The sequence below is a fragment of the Mauremys mutica genome, chromosome 25 (assembly GCF_020497125.1).
Source record: "Mauremys mutica isolate MM-2020 ecotype Southern chromosome 25, ASM2049712v1, whole genome shotgun sequence".
In the NCBI taxonomy this organism is placed as follows: Eukaryota; Metazoa; Chordata; order Testudines; family Geoemydidae; genus Mauremys; species Mauremys mutica.
The window spans coordinates 2,202,322-2,224,777 of NC_059096.1; the positions used below are offsets into that span (position 1 = coordinate 2,202,322).

General features: G+C 66.9%; 1 protein-coding gene across 4 annotated transcripts; it reads left to right on the forward strand.

The window, feature by feature from the left end:
• The first annotated feature begins 5,742 nt into the window (after window positions 1-5,742).
• HAP1 (huntingtin associated protein 1) lies at window positions 5,743-21,428 on the forward strand. Of its 4 annotated transcripts, none has more exons than XM_044999676.1 (16): window positions 5,747-6,030; window positions 11,322-11,398; window positions 11,694-11,810; window positions 12,146-12,246; window positions 13,214-13,322; window positions 14,228-14,306; window positions 14,460-14,590; window positions 14,700-14,774; window positions 14,987-15,115; window positions 15,492-15,562; window positions 15,831-16,028; window positions 16,564-16,877; window positions 17,591-17,809; window positions 18,441-18,546; window positions 18,674-18,740; window positions 19,985-20,123. In XM_044999676.1, the coding sequence occupies exons 1-15, from the start codon at window positions 5,883-5,885 to the stop codon at window positions 18,720-18,722; spliced, it is 1,923 nt and encodes a 640-aa protein (XP_044855611.1). In that variant the 5' UTR covers window positions 5,747-5,882; the 3' UTR covers window positions 18,723-18,740; window positions 19,985-20,123. The 4 variants fall into 4 exon arrangements, with proteins under 4 accessions (XP_044855610.1, XP_044855609.1, XP_044855611.1 ...); XM_044999677.1 differs by having other exon boundaries at window positions 18,674-18,732; window positions 19,985-20,099; XM_044999675.1 differs by lacking the exon at window positions 18,674-18,740 and having other exon boundaries at window positions 5,743-6,030; window positions 15,831-16,010; window positions 19,985-21,428.
• The last annotated feature ends 1,028 nt before the right edge of the window (window positions 21,429-22,456 follow it).

The window sequence follows — 22,456 nt, forward strand, 5'->3', positions numbered from 1 at the left end:
TGAGCGGTGCCGGGGCCTCTGGCTGCTGCCGGAATGTAAATGGTTAATCACAGTGACCTGGGCTCTGCTCCCGGAGGGGTCAATGGCTCCCTCTGGCACCTGGGGACGTCACCTCAACTCTCTGTGCAGCCCCGGGTACCCGCCCCCCCGCAGCTCTGCCGGTGCCCCTCACTCCCGACCCGCAGCCCCTGCTAGCCCAGCCCCGGGTACCCCCCGCCGCAGCTCTGCCGGTGCCCCTCACTCCCGACCTGCAGCCCCTGCTAGCCCAGCCCCGGGTACCCCCCCCCCGCAGCTCTGCCGGTGCCCCTCACTCCCGCCCCGCAGCCCCTGCTAGCCCAGCCCCTGGTTACCCACCCCCCGCTGCTCTGCCGGTGCCCCTCACTCCCGACCCGCAGCCCCTGCTAGCCCAGCCCCGGGTACCCCCCGCCGCAGCTCTGCCGGTGCCCCTCACTCCCGCCCCGCAGCCCCTGCTAGCCCAGCCCCGGGTACCCCACCCACCGCAGCTCTGCCGGTGCCCCTCACTCCCGACCTGCAGCCCCTGCTAGCCCAGCCCCGGGTACCCCCCCCCCCGCAGCTCTGCCGGTGCCCCTCACTCCCGCCCCGCAGCCCCTGCTAGCCCAGCCCCGGGTACCCCCCCCCGCACCTCTGCCGGTGCCCCTCACTCCCGACCTGCAGCCCCTGCTAGCCCAGCCCCGGGTACCCCCCCCCCGCAGCTCTGCCGGTGCCCCTCACTCCCGACCCGCAGCCCCTGCTAGCCCAGCCCCGGGTACCCCACCCACCCCAGCTCTGCCGGTGCCCCTCACTCCCGACCTGCAGCCCCTGCTAGCCCAGCCCCGGGGACCCCCACCCCCCACAGCTCTGCCGGTGCCCCTCACTCCCGCCCCGCAGCCCCTGCTAGCCCAGCCCCGGGTACCCCCCTGCAGCTCTGCCGGTGCCCCTCACTCCCGACCCGTAGCCCCTGCTAGCCCAGCCCCGGGTACCTCCCCCCCCCGCAGCTCTGCCGGTGCCCCTCACTCCCGACCCGCAGCCCCTGCTAGCCCCGCCCCAGGTACCTCCCCCACCGCAGCTCTGCCGGTGCCCCTCACTCCCGACCTGCAGCCCCTGCTAGCCCAGCCCCGGGTACCTCCCCCCCCGCAGCTCTGCCGGTGCCCCTCACTCCCGACCCGCAGCCCCTGCTAGCCCAGCCCCGGGTACCCCCCTGCAGCTCTGCCAGTGCCCCTCACTCCCGACCTGCAGCCCCTGCTAGCCCAGCCCCGGGTACCCCCCCCCGCAGCTCTGCCAGGGCCCCTCACTCCCGACCCGCAGCCCCGGGTACCCCCCCCGCAGCTTTGCCGGGGCCCCTCACTCCCGACCCGCAGCCCCTGCTAACCCAGCCCTGGGATCCCCCCAAGCCCTGAGAACCCCCAACCCCACAGATCTGCCAGTGCTTCCCAATCCCGACCCACACCGCCTGCTATCCCAGTCCTGGGCTCCCTGCACCCCACAGCCCTGCCAGTGCCCCTCCAGCTGCCCCATGGCTGTCCCTCCTCCTAGCCCAGGCCCCCTCCCCACCTCACTGCCCCCCGTTCCTCTCCCCCCAGACCTGTGTAGCTGTGGCAACGTCCCCGAGGTGGAGATCATCAGCCTGCTGGGGGAGCAACTGCCCCACTACACCCTGCGGGCCGACACACTCTTCGGGTATGAACACGACGACTGGCTGCACACGCCCCTGCTGCCCCCCGAGGCGCCCACCCCCCTGACGCCCCAGCAGATTGAGGAGACCCTGAAGTACTTCCGTGAGTGCCAGTGGGGGGAGCTGGGGACTGGGGGTCCCATGGGGGGGCAGGGGCGCTGAACCAGGGCAGGGAGCGGGGCTGGCGGGTGCCCCCTCCTGGGCCAGCCCCACAGGGCTAGGGGGCAGCTTCCCCCCATGCCCAGGACACAAGAGCCGTGCGGGAGCTAATTGCAACTAATTAGGTTGCCTGGGTGCAGTGGGGGGATTTCCAGGCCCAGAATATCTTAGAGCTGCAGCCTCCGTCCTCTCTCAGGGACCCCCGCACTGCGGGCTGGGATCGGGGGGCTGCTGAGAGGGTGAGGGGGGGTTACAAGGAGGGGACAGCGAGGACGGTTAGGAGGAGCCTCGGTGCACCCCCCACTCCCTCTGCCCCCCGTTAGGTAGGGGCTGGTGGCCTTTCCCTCCAGGCTGAGGCCTCCCCATGGGACCCAGGCCACCACCAGCTGGTGCCAAACGTGTCCGGCCTCCCACGGGCGCCTGGCTGCTGTGCAGGCCCCACCCCCTGCACCCACTCCAGTTCCATTCGGGGCTCAGGGCAGAGCCCTGGGGCCGAGGTTCGGGGCGTGGTTCCCCACTCAGTGTCGCCCCCGCGTGGGCTGAGCTGGTAAGAGCTGCCCCCCCCCGCAGCCCTCTGGGGGACCCCCAGCTCTGCCACCCTCTGGGGGACCCCCAGCTCCGCCGCCCGCAGGCAGGACCCCCAGCTCCGCTGCCCTCTGGGGGACCCCCAGCTCCGCCGCCCGCAGGCGGGACCCCCAGCTGCTGGAGTCCTGGAGCAGCCCACGCACAGAGGAGCTGGAACTCCGGGACCAGGACGTACATTCACAGAGCCCCCATTCTCGGTGGGGGGGGACTTGTGACCTTTGACCCCTTGGGATTGGCGAAGCTGGGGGGCCAGGAAGGGAAGCACCATGGGGCCAGGTGGTTCCCCTCCCTGGGGGCTTTGGGGTCAGAGGTTCCATATGGGGCACAGACAGGATTAGCTCTGGTTCCTTTGTGATTATTGCCCACGTGTTGCGAGAGCAAAGGGGGAGGGGGCAGATTAGGGGGGGGGTGACAGGGAGGGAGTTACGGGGAGGCAGGGACTGTAGCGGGGAGGGGGAGGAGGTCTAGGTGGGGGGTGAGGAGGGAGTATAAATGGGCCACTGGGAATTTAGCCAAGTTTGCCCAGTCCCACCAGGCCATCTCCGGTCAGGGACCTCGGGCAGCAGCCCCTCCCCTCCGGGACACCCCAGGCCAAGGGGCATGGCTGCCTGCGTGTCTCTGACCCCCCCACCCCGCCCCGCGTCGGTCCATGTGCTGGGGGGAGGGGGGTGCTGGCTCCTCTCCTTGAGCCCGCGTCCTGGCCCGTTAAGCTGCCATCGGAACGAGCCCCGTGTAATCTGATTGTGGGACCTAAACCGGGGAGCAAATCCCTGCAGCGGCGGGGGGGGGGATTAGGCAGAGGCTGCGTCTCCTGCCCTGGTGCAAGGAGCCTCAGCCCAGCTTCCCCGGCCACGAGTGCAAACCCGCTGGGCGCCAGGCCCGGATCCGCCCTGGGGGCTCCCTGCACCGTGGGGGTGGGGGGTCTGGCTGCTTGGTCTGTGCCCAGGAGGGAGGCTCGCTCGTGGAGACGGGCTTCACGGCGCTCGCTGAACCTAGCCAGTCATGGGATGGTCTAGTGGTTAGAGCAAAGCGGCTGGGTGCCAGTCCCGGCTGGGGGAGGGGAGTGGGGGCTAGGGGTGGGCTGGAAGCCATAGGTTCCCCCCGTGGCCAAGTCACTTTGCTAGGTTGCCTTGTGCCTCGGTTTCCCTTTGGTTCAGAGCATTAATTCCGGGAGTGGCGGGACTCTGGGGCGAAGGGCAGGAGCAATCCAGCCTCGGTGCTGGGTGGGTTCCTGGGCCGGTTTCCTTGCTGCCCTGAGACTCAGCAAGAGGGAGTGTGACGGGCGTGGGGGGGCCGTGTGACCGGCTCTGTGACGGGAGCTGCCCATTGTTCATTGTCCTGCTGGATTTGCTTGCGTCTGCCCGTCCCCCCCCCCCGTGGTGTTTGCATCCCCTGCCCGTGCCCCATTGCACCCCCCCGTGGTGCTTGCGTCCCCTGCCCGTGCCCCATTGCACCCCCCCGTGGTGCTTGCGTCCCCTGCCCGTGCCCCATTGCACCCCCCCGTGGTGTTTGCGTCCCCTGCCCGTGCAGTTTCCCCCCTGCACCTCGTCCATTATTAAAGCACTGTCATAAATTATTCACGTCTCCCCCTGCTTGGGCCTCGTTGCTGCCTTCACCCAACGGTGCTTACGGCAGAGCTGCCAAGGGAGCCAGACCGGTTACAGCTGCCAGCCAGCCAGGGGATGTGGGGCACCGTGGGCACAGACAGTGCGCGGCCTGGGGCCTGCATATGGGACGCTCCGTGCCGGCTGGAGCAGCCCCTACGGGGCTCCCAAGTCCCCAGCTCTGAGCATTGCAGCGAGCAGACGGGCTGTGCAGGGTTCCCGCCCCCCGCCCCAGGTGACAGCACCTCCCTCAGCACCCAGGGGCGTCTCAGGACTAAGGAAATTCCCACCCAAAAAGCTTGGTCCCACCTGAGCTGGGGCTGGGAGCTGGGGGCTGGTTTGTAGCATCGCTGCTCTGGGGCCGGAGCTCGTGAGACAGGCCCGGATTCAAACCGTTGCAGCTGAGAAGAACCTGAGTGGTGGGAAATCTGGGACTTGTCTGGGCCGGGTCACAGGACCCCCCCGACTCCCAGAGTGCACCCGGCACATTCGGGGTAAAGATGGGAGCTCCTCCCACTGCCTCTCGGCATGGACCTCCCCTGCTACCTGCCCCGTGTGGCCCCTGCTGCCCCCAGCCCACCACCCCCGATGGACTAGAGAGCTCCCCACCCACCTCCCTTCGTGGGCAGAGACCCCCATGCTCCCAGTACAGGCTGGAGACCTGTGCACAGGCCCCAGACCCCCCCAGCACCTCCCACCCTCACAGGCTTCCCCGTCCCACCTCCAGGCTGCAGCTTTGGGCAGGTGAGGAGCTCCGCTCCCGGGGTGCAGCCGACGCGGCAGGTGGGCTGAGAATCAGCCCCGAGCGCCCCGGTTCATTGGGTGCATACGGGGCAGGGAGGGGGGAGCTGCCTTCATGCAGCTCCAGGCGGCGGGGGGCAGCGGGTGCCGGGCAGCAGGACTGTCAGCCCCATAGGGCCATGCTTCCCCCTTTCCGACACCTGCACAGGGAGGGACCCACCTGCACAGGGAGGGACCCACCTGCAGGGTCTGGCCCGGGATTCCCCCTCCTCTCGCTGGGGGGCTGGGCTCAGCAGACACCCCTGAGCACTGGGGAACCATCCAGGAAGCAGGACCCCCCCCCTTCCAGCCCCTGGTCCCTCCTATGGGCCAGAAGAGGGGTCAGGTCAGGGTCAGATTTTCAAACAGCTCCAGGCCGATCCCTCAATCGCGGAGCCCTCCAAGCTGGGGACCTTTCGCAGCCTGGCCTTGGGGAGGGCAGCCCCTGCCCCCTCCCTGCCCCCGGCTCCTAGGGGCTGCACTGGCCTCCAGGGGCTGGCGCTGCAGCCGGGGATCCTTGTCCAGTCGGCAGGTGGCGGGGGGAGCCCAGCTCCTGCCCCCCCCCCAAGAGGGGCTGCTCTGAGCCAGGTGTCACTGCAGAAGGATGCAGCTGCAGAACAACGGGCTTCTGTCAGAGCCGATCCATTCTGCAGGGAAAGGGGGGGGAGCTCCTACTGGCCCCCCCATAGCCACTCCCACAGATGCAGGCTTAACCCCAGCATTGCCCCCCCCCCATGAGCCTTTTATCCCCAGCAGTGCCTGTGTCTCTCTAAACTGGACCCCCTCCCTTTCCATGTAGATGGTCTAGTCTGTGCTGCTCCCCCCCCCCCCTTGGCTTGAATGAGATGTGCCTGGCCAGGTGCAGAAACAAGGGAGACCCTATAAATAGGGGTAGGCAGAGCAGTGGGGGGACCATTGCCAGGGAGCAGGAGCAGGGGAGGGAGCTGGGCTGGGCTGGGCTGGGCTGACCTGACACCTCCCCAGCCTCCCCTTGCACAGCTGCTGCCTGCTGCTCGCTGACAGGCTGCTGCACCCGGCAGAGCCACATCTTCCCTTTGCTCCGGGAGCTGGGGCTTGGCTGCATGTTTCCCCCTGAGCTGTGCGAGGGTGGGGGGCTCCGCGGGCCCCAGGCCATGGAGTTCTGGAGCAGCCCCGCAGCCTACGATGAGGTGCCCGGGAGCCCGGCTCTGCACGGCTCCGCGGATCTGATCACTAACGAGCTGGAGGAAGGTGAGACCCGGGGCGGTGGGTGCATTGACCTTCAGAGCCCCCGTCGCGCTCTGCGGTGCTCCTGCCCTGCTGTATGGAACCCCCCGCTTGGCTAAGGTTAAATCTGCCAGGTCCCATCCCCGGGGGCTGTGCCGTGGGCTTTGCCCTGGCTGCAGCTCGCCCCTCCGGCGTGGCAGGGCCTGCCTGGGCGTTGGCGCTGGGGCGAGCGCTTGGTCGTGCTGCGGGGTAGTTTGTCTGGTGCCTGGTTTTCGCCCGGTGCGCCTGGCCCATGGGCAGTGTGTTCACGGGGTGGCTGCCCGCTGCTCGCCCGCCACTGTTGGCTTCCAGCCCCGCCTGGAGGGAAGCGCCCCGGTGGCTCAGCTGTGCCGTGCCAGAGCCCCTCGGGGCGAGGTGACCCCTGTCGCTCTCCCCTTGTGGGGCGGCTTCCTGGGCCGGAGCAGGTGCTGCAGGCATGGAGCGGGTCTGAGAGCCTCTGAACTGCTCTGGGCGTCTGCCCTCCCTGGGCAGGAGGCTGCTCCGGTTCGTTGTGGCCTCATCTTCCGCTGGGTGCTATTGGGCTCTTTCTCCTGGTAGAGGAGGGTGACAAGTGGGGTCCATCCGGCCCACTGCTGCTTCCCCAAGGGTTTGGGCTGGCAGCGATGCCCGGGCAGTGCCCCCTGCGTCTGTCCAGGGCTGCTGGCTGCAGGGTGGGCGCCGTGTCGTCCGGGCGAGGTGTGTGTGGCACCGACTGGTCCTAGAGAGTAGCAGGGGCTGTGGGCTGCCCTCCAGCCAAAGGCCCCCCCCGGGGAGTGCCAGGTTTTCCCGGACCCCTCTCCGATAGGGCTGGGGGGCCCCTTCCTGGTGCTGGCACTGACAGCCCAGCTGGAAATGTTGGGGGGATGCAGGAGGAACCCACGTTCCCACTCCAGCCACCTGGCAGGGAGGCTGGCGTCACATGGGGCCCAGCCGCTGCCCTGGTCCCCGCTCTGGCTCACTGCAGGGTGGCTGTTGGGGGGTCATGGGGCCTGGGGGTGGAAGGCCCCTGGGTACCGACTGCCGAGGGGCTCGGGGGTGGGGCTTGGGGGGCAGTGTGCTGTCAGGATGGCGCGGCGAATGCAGAGCTCTGAGCTGGCGCCCTAGACCCCTGGCTGGGGGGCTACGGTGGCGTCTCCGTGACCCCGAGGAGGAAGATCGTTCTTCCCCCAAGAGCGCAGGGCCAGCGGCTCCTTGGGGTGGGGGTTGGCTGAGAGCTGGAGGAGCAGTGGAGGGGGGGGCAGTTGATCTTGACACAGCTGGGGGGGCAGAGCCGGGGCTGGGGGGGGAAGGGCGCAGCCAGGGGATGGGGCTCGGTGTCCGTCTTTCCGCATCCCCAAGCTTGATGGTTTTCTCTCGCCAAACAATGGCTGCCAAGCGAATCTACCCCCAGGGCCTGGGTCCCCCGGGGCCCCCGCTGCTGGGGCAGGCCCCCACCCTATGCCTGGCCCATTCCCGATCCGGGGGGGGTGGGGTCTGTAACTCGCCACTCAGCCTGCGGACCCCAGCAGCCGCCCGGCGGCCCGTCACTCACTCACGCCTTAACGAAGCTCATGCTCTAATTATTTCCAATTATGGTTCAGCAGCCTGACAAGGCGCTGGGGGGGTCCCCTGCAGAGACCGAGGCCCTGTTGGGCGAGGGGGCCGACCTCTCGGATCCTGCCCCTGCCCGCCATGCGGACGTGCCAGCCCGCACGCGGGCCGGGTGTCGGGAGCAGGGCGCGGTGCCCGAGGGGGCGGGGACGGGGGCGCCGGGTTGCGGGATTAGCCAGGTTGTTGACAAGACAGCAGCTGGGTGGAACAGGACAGGCTGTTCCGAGGGTCAGCGGGGGTGGGCATCAGAGGGTGTGGGGGCATCGCCATGGCAACGCGCCGCCATTACGTCACTGCTGACCGGGGCAATGTAATGGGATTTGTGGGATCTCTGAGCTTCTCCTGCTAACCCATTTCAGAGGCATCCCGGGCCTGTGTCAGCCGGGCTTAGCTGGGTTCAGTGCTCTGGGTGGGGAGATCGCTCGCTGATCCTCTCACCCCTCCCAGGCAGAGAGTCCCTGCTCAACAGGTGGGGAAACCGAGGCACGCAGCTGGGATGCTTTGTCCCCACGGCCTGCTTGGCAAGTCAGTGATAACCTTGCAAATGGAACCCAGGAGTCCTGGCTCCCAGCGCCCCTCCTGGAACCACTAGAGCCCACGTCCCTTATAGAGCCGGGGATAGAACCCAGGAGTCCTGGCTCCCAGAGCCCCTCCTGGAACCACTAGAGCCCACGTCCCTTATAGAGCCGGGGATAGAACCCAGGAGTCCTGGCTCCCAGCGCCCCTCCTGGAACCACTAGCTCCCACGTCCCTTACAGAGCCGGGGATAGAACCCAGGAGTCCTGGCTCCCAGCGCCCCTCCTGGAACCACTAGCCCCCACGTCCCTTACAGAGCCGAGGATAGAACCCAGGAGTCCTGGCTCCCAGCGCCCCTCCTGGAACCACTAGCTCCCACGCCCCTTACAGAGCCGGGGATAGAACCCAGGAGTCCTGGCTCCCAGCGCCCCTCCTGGAACCACTAGCTCCCACGTCCCTTACAGAGCCGGGGATAGAACCCAGGAGTCCTGGCTCCCAGCGCCCCTCCTGGAACCACTAGCTCCCACGTCCCTTACAGAGCCGGGGATAGAACCCAGGAGTCCTGGCTCCCAGCGCCCCTCCTGGAACCACTAGCTCCCACGTCCCTTACAGAGCCGGGGATAGAACCCAGGAGTCCTGGCTCCCAGCGCCCCTCCTGGAACCACTAGCTCCCACGTCCCTTACAGAGCCGGGGATAGAACCCAGGAGTCCTGGCTCCCAGCGCCCCTCCTTGCCCCCACCCCCCTTGGTGGGGTGCCTCCTGTTGCTCTGCTCCTCCCTCAGGTAGGAGCCCGACATGAGCCCTGGCAGGTTTTCCTGGCGGTGTCAGCAGAGCTAGTGCTGGTGGGTCAGAGCCCCCGGCCCCCCGCCATGGTGCAGGCCCCTTCTGCTTCCCTGCCTCCCTGGGGCGTCTCTCCCCTGCGCCCAGCTGTGTCCAGCCTCCTCGCTGCTGCTGCTGCTTAGGAAGGGCCTGAGGACACGGTGGCTCCACTGAATGTCAGCATGGCAGGCAGTGACTGTTGCTTAGGCAACCTGCCGACGTCTGCCTGGGCCCGTGGCAGCTCGCGGGGCTGGTGCTCGGCTGGCACCTCTCTGCTCTGCAGCAGCTTGGGGGGGCGATGCAGGAGGGGGGCTGGGGGCTCAGGGCAGCAGGGGCCAGGGAGGGCAGCGAGCACAGGCCAGAAGGGCCGATCGGCCTGGCTGCCTCGTGCTGAGACCCAGCAGGGTGTAGCCGAGGGGTCTCTAATGGGGGCTATGCCAGGGATCGGTCTGCCTGGCTGGGAGATGGGGCCATTCTATGGTGCTGCAGGATAGGGAGAGGTGGGTCTCTGGGTGGGGAGAGCTGGGGACTGGGAGCCAGGACTCCTGGGTTCAACTCTTGGCTGCTGATTCTGTTCCCTTGGGCAAGTCCAATTCCCTGCTCGGTGCCTCAGTTTCTTCATGCGCAGAGCAGAGACAATCCTGACCCAGCCCCCAGAGAGTGGAGCCTCCCGAACTCTGTGCGACACCCCATGATGGCTGGCGCTGGAGCAGAGCTGGGGGAGGCGCTTGCTGGGGAGCAGGTTTGTGTCCCGTGCGGCTGAGGGGAGGCTGTGGGGCCTGCTCCCTGCCTCAGTTACCCTTTGGCCTCTGCTCCAGCCTCTCTGTGAGCCTGGCGCTCCCTCGAGAGCCGGGACCCTCTGCAGGCCAGGCAGTGGGAGCTTTGCAAGCAGCTGGGCCCGTAGAGTCCTGCCTGGAGTTCCCGGCTTGCCTGGCAGATGGGGTGATATGGGACAAACTCCTAAATATCGGGACGGTCCCGATTTTATCAGGACGTCTGGTCACCCTACTGGCAGAGCAGGCCGGGTGAGCGCCCGTGGGGCTGGCACAGAGCAGCGAGCATCCCTCTAGCTGCAGGGGCCCTCTGGGGTGGGGGAGCTGGGCCGTGGGCTGGGAACTGGCCGTCTGTGTCCATTGCACCCGTCCCACCTCTCCTGAGTGGAGACTGGCAACGGAGCTGGCCTGAGACCTGCCAAAGCTCATTGCACTAGTGAGCTGAGCTGGGCTGGCGCCTCTGCCCCCGTCCAGGGAGAAACGAGGGCGACTGATCTCCTGGGGGATGGGGCAGGCGGGAGACGGATGGGAAGTGGCGTGGCCTGGGGAGCCTGGCAGTGGTATAAATAGAGGCTAGTGGAGCCGAGCAGTTTCCGGCCTGGCCCTGTGCCGGGATGTCACTTCCAATCCCGTCTCCGTGGCCTGGATTTTTCCATTCCCTCCGGCCCCACTGAGCTCGGTCTGACCAATGTCCCGCAGGGGGGCCTGACACCCCAGCTGAGCACAGGGGTGTGTGTGTGTGTGTGTGTGTGTGTGTGTGTAACCAACCAAGCTCCACCAGTGAAGTGTGTGTAGGGGAAGAACATTGAGGGGGCAGGAGGGTCTGTAACTTTGGGCTTTGTCTCCTTAACACCCCCCCCGCCGTCAGCGGCCTCAGGGTGTGAGGGGTTAGATCCTTGTACAAGCATCTGTCTTATCCTGCCACGGAGGTTCCCAGTAGCCACATCTAACATCTGTTCCCTGCCAAGTTCTTGGCCTCCCTTGCAGCAGTGAGTTCCACAGGCAAACTGTGCATTGCACAAATAACATGCTCCCTCTCTTCAGTTACAAATGGGCTCTGGCCCCCGTCCCCATGGTGTGTGAGCACAGCACAATCTTCATTGCATTTATCCTCACAGCCCCTGCCCTGTTATCCCATTGTACAGATGGGGAACTGAGGCACAGAGAGGCTAAGTGTCTGGACCAAGCACACAGGGCCCTGTGGCAGAGCAGGGACTTGAACCTGGTCCCCAATCAGTGCTCTAACCACTGCACCACCCTTCCTCCCTCTCAGTTTCACTGAACACCACCTGCTTCTAGCGTGCTGTAGGGAAGCACTGGCTAGAATGCCAGAATGCACCCCAGGGGTCGACTTCCTGCCTCCCTGGCCACTCCTGCTCTTGCACATCTTGTCCTAAAGCTGTAGTTTGCAGTGGCTGGGCAGCTGATAGCTTCACCCCAGAGGTGGCTGCATTTCAGTGGGAGGTGAAGTGACCCGTTCCAGGGGAGCTAGGAGGCTTGGTGATCCTTGGATGAAGAGGGCTGGTGGAGCTGATGTGATGGGGAACCAACCCTCTTTCTTTCTTGCTGTTTCACAGTCCTCTGTTCCGAGCGGGTCGGCAGGATCACAAAGACCTACCATGATCTTGATGCGGTGACCAGCCTGCTGGAGGAGGTAGGTGGAGCTGCTTCCCCCTCCTTGCCTGAGGTCTCTGCTCCTCCCCAGAGGTGGTGGCAAACCCATACGGTGCCTGCTGGGTCAGAAATGCCATGAGAGGCTCCTGGCTTGGGTTGAGGGCCCTGGGCATGGGGCAGCAGTTCTGGAAGGGGTCAGAGCTGGGTGGGGAGGGAGGAAGTGTGTAAGGGGGTGGGGGGTTGGGTCAGGTGGAGAGGGGCCAGTCTGGGGGTGGGATGGGGACCCGCTGGCCTGCCCCAGTTAACAGCAGCCTGTCGTCTCCCCGCCCCCGCAGAAGGAGCGGGACCTGGAGCTTGCGGCCCGGATCGGGCAGTCCCTGCTGAAGCAGAACCGGAGCCTGACGGAGCGAAATGAGCTCCTGGAGGAGCAGCTGGAGCTGGCCAAGGAGGAGGTAAAGGCTCCCCACGGGCTCGGGTGGGAAGCAGGGCCCTGGCACCTGCACCCGCTGAGCCCCCCAGCTCTGTGTACCAGCCGGTGAGCCAGCTCCCCCCAGGCTGCCCTGCGAGCCCGTCCCAGCCCTGCCCCCTGGGGCCCATCCCATCCGCAGTGTCTGCAGTGCCCCCAGTGAGGGGCAACTGTCAGTGATGGGGCCCCTGCACTGCCCCTCTCTAAACTCCCCGACATATTGGTACCACCCTGGGCTGAGGTCAGGCTGGTGACCTGACGTGAGTGGGAGCCCCCTGGGGACCCTGCCCAGCCTATCTCACTCCCCCATTGTGCCCCTAGGTTGCCCAGCTGCGGCACGAGGTGTCCATGCGGGATGACCTGCTCCATCTCTACACCAACACCGTGGAGGACAGCGAGCCGGCCACAGCCACTGCCACGCCGTGAGTGACTCGCGGGCCCTGCTCCCATCGCTGGGGCCGGGGGGAGACCATGCCCTTGGCTAGCTCATTGCAGGACAGCACGTGCCTCGCTCGCTCCACAGAGCCGCGTCCTGCCCAGCCCACAGCTGGGCCTCCATCTCATAGATTCATAGACTTGAGGTCAGAAGGGACCATTATGATCATCTAGTCTGACCTCCTGCACAGCGCAGGCCACAGAGCCTCACCCACCCACTCCTGTAACAAACCCCTGACCTATGTCTGAGTTATTGAAGTCCTCAAATCGTGGTTTAAAAACTTCAAGGTGCAGAGAATCCTCCAGCAAGTGACCAATGCCCCACGCTGCAGAGGAAGGCGAAAACCCTCCAGGGCCTCTGCCAATCTGCCCTGGAGGAAAATTCCTTCCCGACCCCAAATGTGGCGATCAGCTAAACCCTGAGCAGGTGGGCAAGACTCACCAGCCAGCACCCAGGAAAGAATTCTCTGTAGTAACTCAGATCTCACCCCATCTAACATCCCATCACAGGCCATTGGGCATATTTACCTGCTGATAATCAAAGATCAGTTAATTGCCAGAATGAGGCTCTCCCATCATGCCAGCCCCTCCATCAACGTATCACGCTCAGTCCTGAGGCCAGATGTGTCTTTTGCCCCTGAACCCTAAAGCCTCCGGCCCTGGAGCTGCCCTCAGCTGGGACCTGCCCTGAGGGGAAGCTCCTTAGATGGGAGCGGCTCTGCCCCCGTCTCCCATCAGCTGGGTGCAGGAAGGGCCTTGGGTCCCTTTTCCTCCCGCCTGGGGGGTGGGGCCTGGCCCATCTCCGGCTGGCGCTGGGGGTTTATGGGCCCCTCTCCGGGATGCTGCCCCCTCCCGGGGGCGGGGGTGGTGGAGCCGTACGGGCTGCCTCCCTGCCCAGTGACAGGGGGGCTGGGGGCCCGGGCTGCGGCTGCTCACGGCCCCTCTGCCCCCCAGGCTGCGGCGGAACGAGTCCTCCCTGTCCCTGCAGCAGCACGTCCAGTACGACGCCCTGCAGCAGAAACTCAGGGGCCTGGAGGAGGAGAACCAGAAGCTGCGCTTGGAGGTGAGGGCTGGGGGCTGGCAGGAGGGGGGGCTCTGGGCCGGGCTGGGCTGGGAGGGGGGGCGGGGGGGGGCTCTGTGCTGTGCCGGGCTGGGCTGGGAGGGGGGGCGGGTGTGTGCTCTGTGCTGGGCTGGTTGGCTCTGTGCTGTGCTGGGGTGGGGGTGAGGGGGGCTCTGTGCTGTGCCGGGCTGGTGGGGGGGGGCGGGTGTGTGCTCTGTGCTGGGCTGGTTGGCTCTGTGCTGTGCCGGGCTGGGCTGGGAGGGGGGGGCGGGTGTGTGCTCTGTGCCGGGCAGGTGGTGGTGGGGGTGCTCTGTGCCGGGCTGGGCAGGGGGTGAGGGGCGCTCTGTGCTGTGCCGGGCTGGGCTGGGAGGGGGGGCGGGTGTGTGCTCTGTGCTGGGCTGGTTGGCTCTGTGCTGTGCTGGGGGGGGGGTGAGGGGGGCTCTGAGCTGTGCCGGGCTGGTGGGGGTGGGGGTGCTCTGTGCTGTGCCGGGCTGGTGGGGTGGGGGTGCTCCGTGCCGGGCTGGGCAGGGGGTGAGGGGGGCTCTGTGCTGTGCCGGGCTGGTGGGGGGGGGGCACTCTGGGCCGGGCTGGGATTGTGGGGGGCGGCTCTGGGCTGGGCTGGGCTGGTGCGGGGGACGCTCTGTGCCAGGCCGGGCTGGCAATGGCTGAGGCGGGTGGTTGTGGCTCATAGGAACAGGCAGCCAGTGACCTGGCGGGTGGGGGGATCCTTGGCCCCGAGGGAGCTCTGCCTTGGCTGGCAGCTGGGCCCCCCTGGCTCCCGCCCTGGTGCTGCGGGCGAGCCGGGGGCTGTTGCCCATCGGAAGCCCTGCAGAGCCGGGGCGTGTTGTGGAGCCGGCAGGGGCGGGGGCTGGTCACGGTGTGGTTAATGCTCCTTATCTCTCCCCCAGGCCACCAGCATCGCCACGGAAACCTGCCAATACGAGGACCAGGAGCAGCAGCTGATGCTGGACTGCGTGGAACAGTTCTGTACGTCGGCGCCGGGTCGGGGGGGCTCTGTGGGGAGGGGGCTGCAGTGGCCTCCCTTTGGGGGCCATCCCTGCATGGCTGTGAGCTCACCCCAGGTCTCCATGGGGCCCGCCCGGGCTGCTCAGTAGCTAATCTCCTGCCCCCTCCCTCCAGCTGAAGCCAGCCGGCAGGTGGCCTCTCTCGCCGAGGAGCTGGCTCGCAAGACCGAGGACACGGCCCGGCAGCAGGAGGAGATCAGCCAGCTCCTGGCCCAGATCGTGGACTTGCAGCAGAAGTGCCGCACGGTGAGTGCCTGGCCCGGGGCCGGGGCGCGCCCTGCGTCTGGCTGGCTGCCAGGGCCTCTCCCTGGAGTGGGGGGGTGGCGGCAGCCCTGACCCGCTGTGTCTCCCCCAGTGCGGCGCAGAGGTGGAGGAGCTGCAGCAGCATCTGGCCGCGACGAAGGCGTCTCAGCAGAACCTGCGCACTGAGGTGAGTCCCTCGGGCAGGGCGGTGCTGGGTCCCCGGTGCTCAGCCGCTGCTGCTCCATCCACCGGCCTGATCCCTGGCCAGGCCCAGACTCACTCTTAGTGCTGGGGGTGGGGAGCACAGAGCATGGGACGGGGGCGCAGCTGCCATGCTGAGGGTGGTGGGGGGCAAGGCCCTGCTCCCCCCGCCCTGACCCCCGTCCTGTGCCCGTGCAGCTGCAGGACCTGCAGGAGAAATACGCCGAGTGCGAGGGCATGCTGCACGAGGCCCAGGAGGAGATCAAAACCCTGCGCACCCGGAACCTCCCCAGCAGCAGCCTGAACCGCTACAGCCTGCTGCCCCTGGTGAGTACGGCCGCGGGGCACTGGGTGGCACTGCCAGGGGGAGACTCCCATCCTGGGCCCCGCCGTGGTCCCTGCGCGTGGGTCTGGCATTGCTGGGCGCGTTGGAGCTGTGCTCCTGGGTGCTGCCACCCCAGAGTGAGCCGGGCATTGTGCCATGTGCGTGACTGGATTGCCCAGGCCTGTTGCACCAGCCCCAGGGGGAAGCCGGCATGGCTCTGCCTTGCAGGGAGATGAGGGATGCACGAGTGTGGCATGCTGGGCACATCTGTGCTGAGCTCTGGGTGCTGGTGCCCAGGGGTGGCTGGCTCCGGGCTGCCTGGCAGCTGGCATTTCCCCGCGCCGGCCCCATTGGGACCCACGTGCTCTCTGCCCGCAGGACTCGCTGGCTGCGGAGATCAAAGGGATCATGAGGAAAGGAGCCGACAGTTCGTCCTCCTCAGAGTACAAGTGAGTCTCCCCCGCGCTGTGGGGCTGGGGCCGTGGGGCGGGGTAGCCGGCTGGCTCCCAGGACGCAGGCTTAGCTGCGACTCATGGACACAGTGAACCTGACGTGAGTGGACCCATGTGATGGATGGGGGCTGAGGGGGTGTCCCCTGGGCCCAGGTGAGGGCTGGGGTGGCCAAGCCCCCCCGTGATGCTGTCTGGGGTGGAGGGAAGGGGCAGGCGGGCATCCCCGGGCCAGGGAATCCCGCTGACGGGCGCTGTCCCCTCCCAGGAGCTACAAGCGGGTCTTCGAGACGGTGAAGGTCGTGAACCAGGCAGTCAAAGCCAAGTCGCGTGCGGAGTCGCCCCAAAACCTGCCTGGCTCCAAGCCGTCCTCAGCCCTCCCCTCGGCAGGGTGCAGCCGGGTCAGCACGCCCCGCACCAGCTACTACGGGTCCGACAGCGCCAGCCTGGCCCCGGAGAGCACCCTGTAAGTGCCCGCTCCCCCGGCAGCTGGGAGGGCGGGTGCCATGCACCGGTGGGCTGGGGTCAGTCGGGGCCTCCACTCTTCCCCCCCGAAAAGTCTGTGCTGGGGAGGGACGCCGGGAGGTGGGGGGTGCAAACATCCACACCCAGCCCATACCTGACCCCTGCTGGGCTCTCCGGAGAGGTGCTCTCCTGGGTCCCCTGGCTGATGTTATCCTGGTGTGTGGGGTCAGGAGCAGGACCCCCGACGGGGGATTGGAGCAGCGTGGCTGGGTCTGGCCGTGCCCCAGAGGGGTGTAGCTGGTGTGTGGCCCCTTTGGCTCTGGTGCCAGGACCCAACCCAGCGAGGGGCTAATGGAGAGGAAGGGTCTATCCCGTAGATGACAGTGCACTAGTCAGCTGAGCCAGCTTCTCACCCCCGGGACATGCACTGGGCTGGTGCCTGGGGGCCCAGTGTGGGTGCCCTCCTCAGAGCACACCCGGCTGCAGGGCTGAGCTCCCGGGGCCCATCCCAACTATCTCCTGCTTCCCTGCGGCAGGGGTGAGGAGAAGCTGCGGGGCACCCCGGGCACCCCGGGCCGGCACGACCTGGAGGCAGCGCTGCAGCGTCTGTCCGCCCGCCAGGAGAGCCACGCCTCGGAGCGCTCCTTCTTCGAGACAGAGCGGGAGCAGAAGCTGAACCAACTGTCCAGGGACGTGGAGAGCTCCAGCGGCTTCCTCACGCCCGATGACAGCGTCCTCTCCACCGGTACCAACTACTCGGGCAGCTCGGAGCACACCGGGGGCTCCGGCTTCTCCCTCGGCTCCCTCTCCTACCTGCCGGACAAGCTGCAGATCGTCAAGCCCCTGGAAGGTGAGTGAGGGGAACAAGCGGGCCTGGGGCACCTCGCGCGGAGGGAACAAGCCAGGCCCAAGGGGAGCAGCTTGGCGGAGCCGCCTGCATCAGCCTTGGGAGTTAAGTGTTGTGTTAACTGAGATGGACTAACTGGGCCTCCGGTGACTGGAGAGCATTAAACAGCCTTGAATGAGGCCTGGGGCTGGGCATCCGGAGCCCCCCAGCCTGCGAAGGGATGGACGAGTGTTGTGCTTATAACAGCAGGCGGGATCTTCTTCAGGGGAAAAGGCAATGTGCCGCATTTAGCGTGCGCACACGCGCACGCGCACACGATGTTCTAGTTGTCAGTGTAGAGTTTGGAGCCATCTAGTGGCCAGCTCGGTTGATCTTGGGTGGGAGGAGCCGGGTTTTCTCGCTCACAACACGATGCTCCAGGGAAGTTGGCCAGACAACCCCAAGGTTTTATGGCAAGGCTCCCCAGTTTAAGACCCAAATTCTCCCCCCAGAGTCGTCCCTCCCCGGGAGCCAGCTGGGTGCTGTGAACACTGCTGCCCTCCAGGGGCTGGGCAGGGCAGAGCCGCGTCATCGCAGCTGGGGTCTCCTGTGTTGCAAGCCTGGGACGTTCCCCCGCTGCAGGAGGGGGCTTGGGGAGGGCTCTGCACTGGGGCCCCTGGCGGCATGGGATGGAGCTGAGGGCTGGAGATCTGCATGGCTGGTGTCTCTGTCCCCAGGCTCGGTGACTCTCCACCACTGGCAGCAGCTGGCGAAGCCCAACCTGGGCGGGATCCTGGACCCCCGGCCCGGCGTGCTCACCAAAGACTTCCGGCAGCTGGACGTGGACCTGGAGGAGGTCTACAACCTGAACGACCTTGAGGAGGACGAGGTGGACCTGAGCACCTTCCCGGCACTTGCTGCCTCCACCCCGTCCAAGGCCACGGGCTGCTCCAGTGGTGAGCGGGGGCCAAGGGGGAGGGGAGGGGATCCTGAGCCAGCAGCTGGTGGGTATCGGCCTGGCCCTGCCCGGCTAGTGGGACTCGCCCTGTCCCCTGCTGGGATGCGACAAGGCTGGTCCTTTGCTCCAGGTGGTCCCAGGACTTGCCCCGTCCCCCCGACCCCTGCCACCGTCTCTCCTTCCCCTGCCTGTCTGCACGTCCAGCTTGTCTCGCTCATCCCCACGTGGACGCTGCGCCTGGCCCCGTCTCCAGCCTCTTGCTGGGCCGCCGTGCCAGGGCCCGAGAGACTCTCTCCCCCAGTCCCCGTGGGGCGCTCCGGCCCCCCGACGCCTTTGTTCTCTTGCCCAGGGAGCTGCTCTCGTGTGCCTGGTGCCGCAGGAAACGGGCTGTGTGGAAACATCAGCCTCAAATCTCTGCCCCCGGCTGGGGCCCTACAGAGCCTGTGGCTCTCTGAGCCAGCCAGGGTCCCTGCACCCGCCCCCTTCTGCCTCCCTGTTCCCTGCCGACGCACTGGGGGCCTGTGCTGCAGGCAGAGCCCCGGGCCCCTGGGTTTTGTCTCTGTGCCCAGGTCTGTCTCTGTCCATCCCCCGCTCCCACACATTAACCCCGTGTCTCCTGTCCATGCCAGTGTTCCACTCCTCCATTAACAACCTCCCCCAGACTCCATCTACATTCACCATCACCACCTGCCGCATCTTACACCCCAGCAAGGAGATCACCACGGTGACGCCCAGGTAAGGCAGCCAGGGCCCCGCCCTCCCACCCCCATCGCCTCCCTGCGAACCAATCACCCCCCCTCTAACTGTCTCCTTTTCTCCCCCCCGCCCCCGCCTCGGGCTGCTCTATGGCTCCTGGTTCTAGGCAGCGACACTCCTGGGGCAGGCGCCTCCTGCAGCCCCTGATGCTCTGAGAGGCGCTCGGTGTGAACGTAAGAGTCCCCCTATCGCGCTGGCAGAGCCGGGCGCGGCAGCCCCACAGACACCGAGCATGGGGGGCGGGGCGTGCACACTGCTGCCTGTCTGGGCGGGATCCCGGGGGGCAGCTGCTGGAGGGGGACCAAGGGGGCTGTTGCCAGCTGGCCCCTGCGGGCTGCGAGGTGTGAGTGGGGTTACCGCTGAACTGGACTGCAGAGGCTGGGCCAGGCTTCTCCTCCCCACGTCGCCCCATGGCTGCCTGGGGATTCGGGCCTGGCTCCATTCCCAGCGGCGCTCGGGAGGTGGCGCACCCGGGTGTCCCTGTCACGGGGGTTGAGTGCTAAGAAGCCCTGCTCCCTAAGGAACCAGCGGGTGGCTGCTCCTGGCCGGCCGACGAGCCCGTCGGAGCTGGAACGGGCAGCTGCTGCCTCCCATGAGATGAAGGGAGTTCTCTGCAGCCCAGGAGTGGGATCTCTGCAGAGACCTGGCACTGGCTGTGACATGAATGAGCCCTGGGCTGAGATTCCCAGCATGCCAGGGGCCCTGGCAGTGCCATGCGGTGTGTAGGTCGTGCCCCTCCTGCACGTGGTGGGAGCAGCCTGGGTCCAGCCTCTGCCTCTGGGGAGGGGAGCACCGACTAACCCACTAACCAGTAGCTGCCTGGACACAGGATGTGCCATTAACCCACCCTCCCTTTTCTCTCTAGGCCGAAAGAGACTAACGTGGCTGGCACCGGGCGGGAGGTGCTGCCCCCAGCCTGGGCAAGGGGGTCCCAACTCGCTGTGGGCTCTCAGCACCTTGTGACTTGGCTAAGGGGGGGGGTGTTGGCTGCTGTAGGTTAACGGTAAAGGATTCGTTAAGCAAACGAGCTAACGGGGCCGGTGCCGGGAGAGAGGAGCTCCTTGCCCAGGGCAGAGCTAGCTGTGGGTGGGGGCGGGTGAGGAACTCTCCGAACAGACCAGTTCTCACCCAGGGCTGCACCGGGGCAAATCCCTTCAGTGCTGGCAGAGGAGCAAACTGTTCACACTGTGCCGGGCAGGGAGCCGGTGGCACCGGGGCAGTCAGGGCCCAGAGTGAGTCGGGGACAGAGCCAGGAGTCCGGAGCTTGGCACAGAGCCGGGTGTGTGTGGGGGGCGCGTCAGGTCAGGGCACTGGGGGGAAAGTCACCCCAGACTCAGCTCCTCTTTCCTGGCCCGGCGCCGCCTGTGGGGCTGCCACCTCCTTGTACTGACCAGCTCTCCCCTCTCTCCTCTCCCAGTCTTTATAATACGGTCGTGCCCTCTTGTGGGCCCTTTGAGAGGCTGAGAGCCGCCGGCCCCGTGCCCCAGGCGCTGGAGCCTGGCCCCCGGGCGCCTCTCGGACTCGTCACGCTGCTGCTGGAACACGGCATCTCGGCCTCGGTGCGGGCTGGCAAGGCCCTGGCTGCGCTGCGGGCGCCGGAGCCCCCCTCTTGGCTCTCCCCCTTGAGAGAGCAGCGGGGCAGCTCAGGCTTGGCTCAGCCCTTCCCGAGGGCCCCCGGGCTGGATGACGGCAGGGCCGCTGGGCCCAGCGGAGCCCAGAACAAGAGCAACATCTTCAGCTGGAACCTGGTGGAGAAGCTGAAGAGACTCAGGCTGGACAAAGTGGTGGCCAGAGGAGAGGCCTCCTTCCGGGGCGCAGGGGCGGGCAGACAGCCCGCTGGGGCGCCGGCCCCCACCACGCAGGCGTGAGCTGGTTCTTGGGACTCTGCCCCGACGGGGAGCCCACGAGCCTCCTGCCTGGGACATGAGCCCCTGCAGAGCAAGGTGGCTCCCACCTGGGCCACCCATCACCCCCTCCCCAGAGCCCTTTCCAGCCAGCCAGGAGCCGGCGGAGGTCGGGGGGGGGTGAGAGCAGTGATCCGTCTGGGGCTTGGCTGCTGGCAGGAGCTGGGCTCAGCAGAGGGGTCTGCTCTGTCGTCTTAATTTATTTCCAGCCACGGTGAGGGGGGGCCACAGGTGATGGGGGTGGGGTGACCATTTTCTGAGTGGCTGTGACAACGGGTGCATCAGCTGCTGCAGTTTAATAGGCACCTGGGATCTCTGCCACTGAGCTGGGAGTAGGGGACGTGTGCCCTGGGGGGGGCTCAGGCTGCCCCATAGCAGCCCCCCCCATGCAGCAGGTCTCCCGCATGCCTTGTGACAAGGGGGTGAGGCTGGGGACACTGCTGAGCTGGAACTCAGCCTTGGCCTGTGACGTTGGCTCTGGGCTCCTGGAGCCGGGTGTTCCCCCAGCACTAGCAGGGCGGCCTTGCCTGCCGGGGGAGCACTGAGTGCACGCTGGGGCTGGGGGGGGGCCGCGGTGCACCTAGTGCTGCCCGTCCCGTCTCAGTGATCCACGGGCCTGTCCTCCCCCCCGGCTCCCTCTGCAGGACAGCAGCATCTCAGCCTCCGCCGCTCCTGGGGGGTCAGGATCGCAAAACTAGGTCTGGAAGCTCCGGGGCTGAGGGCAGGGAAGTTTTGCCCAGCCCCTGCTCCTAAGGGCTCTAGCCGCCTCCCCGAGCCCTGAACTTGCCTTCAGCGGAAGCTGGTGGGCACAGATTTGGGGCGGGGGGGGGGTGTCTGCCCTTGGAACGGCAGGCAGGGAAGTGGCTCAGATCTGTGGTTTACGGGAGGTGGTGCCGGTGCCTCCTGTCACTGCCTGAGCCCCCTCCTGTGTGTGTGTGTGGGGGGGGGAGGCCAGGTCCTGGGGCCGTGCCTGTCCCGGGGAGGGGGGTTAGGACCTAGGTGAGGAACAGGCAGCTTTGTTCCAGCCAGGGAGGGGGCAGTGACTCTGAGGGACAGGCCAGGCCCTCGGAACAGCACCGCGGGGGGAGGAAATCTGCTCCCCGGAAGGGCAGGGAGGGGTCAGTGCAGGATGTTAATATTGGACAAGAGCAGAAGGGCTCAGCCCTGCCCTGGCAATTCTGGCCCGGGTCCCTGGACCGGGCTGCGCTCGAATGCCCGGGCGGGCAGGGCTGGGCTGTGAGATTTCCCGCCCCCCAGCAGAGCGCGGCCCCGGGCGCGTGGCCCACGTCGTTTTAAAACACTGAGATTTTTAAACAACTGTTTTGTCTTGTACCAATAAACTAAGCTACTGAGAAGGCTCCGGGCCTGCATGCTGCTGGGGGTAGTCGCTGTTGCATGCACATCTGCTGCTCCCGAAGTCCCGCTGTTCTCGATACGTCTCTGCACGAGCTGGTGCCCCCCCTCCCCCCGTGACTCCCCCCAGCTGTGTCTTTCTGGTGAAATAAACACGACGTGCTCAGAACCGGCCCCAGCCTGGTGTTTGCGGTACCATCGGAGCAGGGCGGTGGTCTGGGGGGCCTGACACCTCAAGGGCCGGGTTTGCTGAGGTTGATGGGCCTGGCCATGAAAAGAGCCCAGCCGTGGGGCGGTCTCCGGAGCCGCCCCCCCGGGCTCAGCAAAGCAGGGGTGAGGTGTGGGGGGGTCGGCAGGCTCAGCTGCTTGGCTGCTGCTTTTCACAGGCCAGGCCCTCGTTTCCCTCTTGCCCTGTGCGTAGGGCGCAAGGGTGAACCTGCCCTGGCTGCAGGCACCTGTGGGGGGGGGGGGGCGGAACGGTGCTCGTGTTGCCCCCAGGAGCCGTCCTGCCGCGAGGGTGGCTGCTTGGAGGGATTGATTGAAACACCCCTGCAGCACGACACAGACACCCACACCCCTGTGCTCTGCAGCTGCGCTCAAAGCTCTTCTGAGCAGCCGCGGTTACCCTGACG